General features: G+C 45.1%; 1 protein-coding gene across 1 annotated transcript; it reads left to right on the top strand.

Moving 5' to 3' along the window:
• The first annotated feature begins 358 nt into the window (after positions 1-358).
• Positions 359-4,963, top strand: LOC147452840 (cytochrome P450 709B2-like). The gene is made up of 5 exons (XM_086518437.1): positions 359-615; positions 1,160-1,383; positions 1,621-1,859; positions 4,002-4,410; positions 4,631-4,963. The coding sequence occupies exons 1-5, from the start codon at positions 501-503 to the stop codon at positions 4,868-4,870; spliced, it is 1,227 nt and encodes a 408-aa protein (XP_086374563.1). The 5' UTR covers positions 359-500; the 3' UTR covers positions 4,871-4,963.
• Positions 4,964-5,971: the final 1,008 nt, after the last annotated feature.

The following is a 5,971-nucleotide window of genomic DNA, read 5'->3' on the forward strand; positions in this document are numbered from 1 at the left end:
AGAATCTTTAAATTAAGATTTCTTTTTAATTTTTTTGCAGCCATTAGGTCTCCCCGATCTCAGAAGTATGGAACCAATAGGCTATACGTAGTTACTAAGGAGATAATCACTTCCATAAATTAACGTGTGATGTGTAAATTGCACCTAGGCATTATGTTGTAACATGTATCCAGCCATAGTCAACCATGGCATCACTCGGAGCTTTGGATGCAAATGAAGAACGAGAGAATCTGCTCATTAGTGATAGCGTGCGCACACAGAAGAAAGAGAGACATGAGAAGAAGAAGAAGGAGAAGGAGAAGTGAGCTTTGCTGCCACTGACGATGTTGGAGATGCGATGTACGGAGGTAGTTGTGGCGCTGCTGGTGGTTTCACTCGGAACTCCTTTGCTCTATGCCGCGCATATACTGCTGTTCAAATAGCATCGCAGCTGGCGGACCCACCGCAGGTTTGAAGCGCAGGGTGTCAAGTGTTTACCACGGCATTTCTTCTTCGGTAACATGATCAACATCGGTGCTATCACTGCAAAGGCGTGTTCCGAACCCATGCCTAGTATGTCTCATGCGGCTGCTCATCGTCTCCAACCTCATTTGCACCTCTGGTCCAAAACTTATGGTAAGCTTGCACCCATTGTTCTTTTCTTTTCCCATTTGTATTTAGCTCAAGGACTCAGATTGGATTATTTCTAGAAGCAAAAGGAGGAGAAGAATAGAGGTTTTTCAAGAATAGGAAGAAGCAGAAGGTAAAGAAGAGAAGGATAGTGGGAACAAGCCCACTGTGCTGAATCTGTGCAAGTTATGGTTAAGCCAGTGGAAGTAATATGATTGGAGTATGTTTCAACTTGAACTTGAAAGATTCTTGACCCTAACTGTATTTTGAAAAACACAAATGATTATGCATGGAAAGCACTCAGAGCATCATACAAATATGGAACTTTTCACATCTTACTTTATTCTTGAAACTTCTATGGATTTCAATCATCATCAATGCCTGCATCAACCTCATTAGCGTGAATTTTTCTTGCCAATTTGTGCCAAGTATGATATTATTTTTCATACAGGTAGGTTCAGCTAACCGCAAGAGTATGGTTCCAGCTATGCTCACAAGTAAGGCTTAGTTGATTTTGTGAAAGGAATTTTGCGCCTTTCTTGTCTTGCAGGTGATTATTTTGTCTTCTGGTTTGGTTTCCAAGCTCGATACGTTCTCAAAGACCCGGAACAAGCCAAGGAACTTCTGACAATTAAATCTGAACATTTTGGGAAGACCACTCGCAGGCCTGATGCTAATGACTTGATAGGAAATGGTCTTCTTGTTTTGAATGGTGAGAAATGGGCTCAGCACAGGCACATTGTAAATTCGGCCTTTTTTGTGGAGAAGCTGAAGGTAAAACCCGCTCATTGAGCTTTTCATTCCTTGTTGAACCAACCACAAAACAAATGCATTAGCTGTAAGGGTTTTTTCCTTCAATATGCAATCAACATGTTTACTGAATGTGCGTACAACAATGTGGTTGAGGTGTTGCGATACAAAGTGTGACCGTCCACGCGCAGCCGCACACACATTTGTTGACTATTTCTCTCTACTTGTTGATGGTAATACAAGAGTTCTTTTCAAATTCAGGCCATGGCTCTTGTGATGGTGGATCTGACAAATGTAATGATGAAGAATTGGGAATCTTGCATTAAAAGAAACGAGTCAATTGATGTTGCCAGAGAGTTTAAAATCCTGACTGCCGATATAATTGCGCACACGGCATTTGGGAGCAGCTTCGCAGAAGGCAAGTTGGTGTTTGAAATGCAGGACAAACAACAATTGTTGTTTTCAAAGCTAATGTCAGCTCCTTATATTCCTGGTTACCGGTGAGGTTGTCGACCATATCAATTCTCTTTAGTTTTGTTTGTGTTAGTTTACCTCATTCTGATGAAACACATTGTTCCCTTTGTTTTATCTTACTCTAATGCAAAAGGCTCTTAAGTGTTGGGGTATAGGCATCTGTGCCTTGCCCGACCGTCCAGAGTCTGGGCGCCCACTGACTTGTATACCTTATACATAGCATAAGTGTATAGGGGGTTGCTCTCTCTTTGAGTCTCCCCACCCACATCGTGTGTGTGTCTCCTTCTCTCTCTCTCACTCTCCATCTGTGGTGCTCCCCGATCCCCTTCAATTGGTATCAGAGCTATGGTGACCGCGGAGAGCACGACGGCTTTGAGAGCTTCGAGGCGATAGCTCGCTCGCTCTCGACGGTGGAGTTCGATCGTGGAGTTTCACGGAGAGAGATTTTAGCTTGAAGAGCATTGTCTTTGGAGCTTAGGAGCTTGTTGTGGTCAAGCTTGGTCGAGGAGGCGGTTGCGGCTACCTTGGTGAGAGGAGATTTTGAGCTCAGTGGAGCTCGTTAGAGAAGTGCTCGGCGGAGGAGAGCTTGACATTCGAGTGCTTGGATGCTGTTGTGGCAGAGCTCTTGCGTTGGAACTTGCATTGAGAGGACATTGCATCACGCAGAGTGGAGCAGGAGCAGGTTCAATACTGTGTGCACATGGTTGATGGTGCTGTGTATGACATTGAGGGTACAAGAGACGTATGTTTGTCCTTGCCCAGTGGTATGAGATTTACCCTGTGTCATGTGCGTTATGTGCCAGATCTGAGATGGGATTCGATCTCAGTTAGACAGTTACGGGATAGTGGATGTTGGGTATCGCTGCTTGAGCGATCTTTTGTGATGCATTTGGGTTCGCTAGTGATTGCGAGAGGTGCCAGGAGTGGTACAAGTTACCCATTGCATGTGGATCACGGGAGAGACGGTGTTGTCTCTGTGATCATGCAGCCAGGTAGAGAGCGAGAGAGCAGGCGAGTCTCTTTTGCTCATGGGTTGCAGGGTGCTTTGCATGGAGTGCAGAGTAGTGAGCTCGTTGTGCACACAGTGGGGGCATGACTTGAGCAGTCACACAGAGTGATGAGGACAGAGTCAGACATGTATGCTTTGCTAGTGATTGAGCAAAGCAGAGAGTCAGTTGTGCGAGATACTTCTATGCAGGATAGACAGGTAGAGCGGTCTTGCTCTAGTGAGTCACGACAGGAGGACGTTGTGCAAGAGTCTATGCATACGGAGTTAGAGCATGAGAGCTCTAGTGAGTCACAACAGATTGAGTGGTCATGTTTGCAGTGGATGATTGTAGAGGAGGCTGAGATGTCAGCGATTATGCAGTCATTCCTTTCTATGCTCGACAGTGAGCATGGGGATATAGTTGTGCAGGATATGTCTTCCAGCAGACACCTAGAGCAGCTAGTTTGCTATGAGGTTGCACGACAGGTTGATGCGTTTTTTGCGGACAGTCAGGAGATGCATGTGGCTGACACGCCTTGTCAGTCAGAGATGCCTATTGCCAGGGATATATATGTTGATGCATGCTCCGTAGAGCTAGCAGGGTCCGCTAGCATTGCATCGGCATTCGGTGGTCTCATGTATGAGATGTTGATCTTGAGACCGGATATCGCAGCTGCAGTGGGAGCATTTGTAGTTGGGGTTGTCAGTCGTTTGTTGACTGATGATGGCATAGTGCACGAGGGAGATATGCAGGTATTGCATACATACTTGCAGTACGTGTGCGGTACGTCTGGTGGTGTATGGACTTACACGGGAGCAGGACAGCCGGATGCACACGATCACAGCTAGCTAGTGGACATCGGTTGAGAGCGGTTTTCTCTCACCTTTTGTAGTCTTTAGACTAGGTTCCCTTGCTTAAAGGCATAGTCGCCTTTAAGTGGGAGGTTGTTGGGGTATAGGCGTCTGTGCCTTGCCCGACCGCGCAGAGTTTGGGCGCCCACTGACTTGTATACCTTATACATAGCATAAGTGTATAGGGGGCTGCTCTCTCTTTGAGTCTCCCCACCCACATCGTGTGTGTCTCCTTCTCTCTCTCTCTCTCTCCATCTGTGGTGCTCCCCGATCCCCTTCATTAAGTACTAAAGGAAAAGACTTTGATTGTTTATTATCTATGGGGCAGGTTTCTTCCAACTCCGAAGAATCGGTACCGTAACAACCTAAAGACAAGAATCCATGAAGTGCTGGGCCAAATTATTCAAAAGCGCGAGGCTCTCATTGAAGCGGTGCGAGGCGACCATGATGTGCTTGGATCGATGTATGGCAATGATTTACTTGGCCTGATGTTGGCAGCCAACAGAGGGGAGCTACAAGGAAATCAGAGATCCTTCACCATGGGACTTGATGAACTCATTGATGAATGCAAGACCTTCTTCTTTGCAGGGCATGAAACAACGGCTACGCTGTTGACTTTCATGTTTTTGCTGCTGGCGGCCCATCAAGAGTGGCAAGAATGTCTGAGAGAGGAGGTTTTCGAGGCTTGCGGAAAGACGCAATTGCCAACGGTGGAGTCATTGAACCAGCTGAAGCTCGTAAGTCTCAAAACACAAGGCTTTTATGGAAAGTTGTGTCTTCCAGATGGATGTGAGTCATTGACCAGGGTGGTGTGTGTGCACGTGCGCGCGGGGATGCGCGTGCACACCTTCGTGTGCATGTCATGCTTATTTCTGTGGAATTCTCTCTCTCTCTCTCTCTATGGTTTTCTTTTCATCAACCTGTCAAGCCTTGTTGTAAATCCTATGCACAATGCAGGTGGGCATGGTTATCAATGAGACCTTGAGATTATACCCTCCGGCTACTGCAATCTATAGGGAGGCGGACACCGACATGTCGCTGGGGGAGACATTAGTTCCAGCAGGCACAGTGAATGTACATTCCATGTCGGGCTTCCTCACAGTAGAGGCCATGTCATGCCATTACAGTAGATTGTGCATGCCATGTCGGGCTTCCTCACTGAAGAGGCCACAGACTCACCAGTATCAGGTGCTGTAATGAGGCCCCAAGTATTTCTATATGATCACAACCTACTTGAATGTGTACATTAATGCATAGAAAATATATGAGTTTGGTCTCAAGATTGATCTCAATGAAATTCATAAAGATAATTGTTTATGAAAAGAAAGGGGCATTAGGACACATGGCAAACATAACACTTCGTAAAACAAGTGTCTAACTATCTAGTCACTAGACAAGGTCTACACAAGATGATGCCCAGTTAATACTTGTCTTAAAAGAAAATATGAAAGAAAAAAGTTTTACCATTATTATCTTTGCCATGTGACACTCGTACACGAGGTTTACCCAATGGTCCACAAGTTTTAACACTTTGCTAATGCCGCAACAAGAGACAGGCTAATTAATCAAATGAGGAATGCCACTTCTTGTCATGTGACTCACGAGTCCTCACTTTGTTTACACTAGCAATTGGGTGTTTTTTGGGGGAAAAAATAGCTAATTCACGAGTGAAAAGGGATTGTATTAATGGATGAAGGAAGTAAGGTTAAACAAATTCCTCTTGAATGCACATTATAACTAAGATTGTTTGGTAGGGCACACCTCTAAATCTATATGTGTGTAAAATCATTTGTGGGACAACAATGGCAAGTAGTTTTCTTGACGTTCAATGAGAGTTTCCATGCATCTTGCACAAAAAGCGTATGTACACTCATGCTTGTGAATATATGAGCTTCTTGTGTAATGCCATAGGCCTTCAGGATGCAAGCGTAGATGATCCAATTTTGAGAGAAATACTAGCTTTAATGAGCTCCTTTTGTGATGCAACAGGCCTTCAAGATACAAGCATTGGTAATGGAGGCTTCCTTACCCTGCCCAATTCCGTTTTCACTCACTTGGCATACATATTCATCAAGGTCTTCCTAAAGTTTTTGTCCTTCCGTCACCTGAGCCCTTCAATCACAATTCTCAGCATGTCTGAACCCTCCATACCCTACCATGCACTCCAAGACACAACGTTTTCCTCCGAGATAAAAGCATTTGAGAAGTGGTATGGCACCCTTCTGAGCTTGTACGAAGGAGGCATGTCCAACACTTTAGCATCGTTGCATACCCATTGATTGCACATGAGCACAACTA

Source organism: Adiantum capillus-veneris, chromosome 8 (assembly GCF_014529385.1).
Source record: "Adiantum capillus-veneris isolate H3 chromosome 8, ASM1452938v2, whole genome shotgun sequence".
Taxonomy (NCBI): domain Eukaryota; kingdom Viridiplantae; phylum Streptophyta; class Polypodiopsida; order Polypodiales; family Pteridaceae; genus Adiantum; species Adiantum capillus-veneris.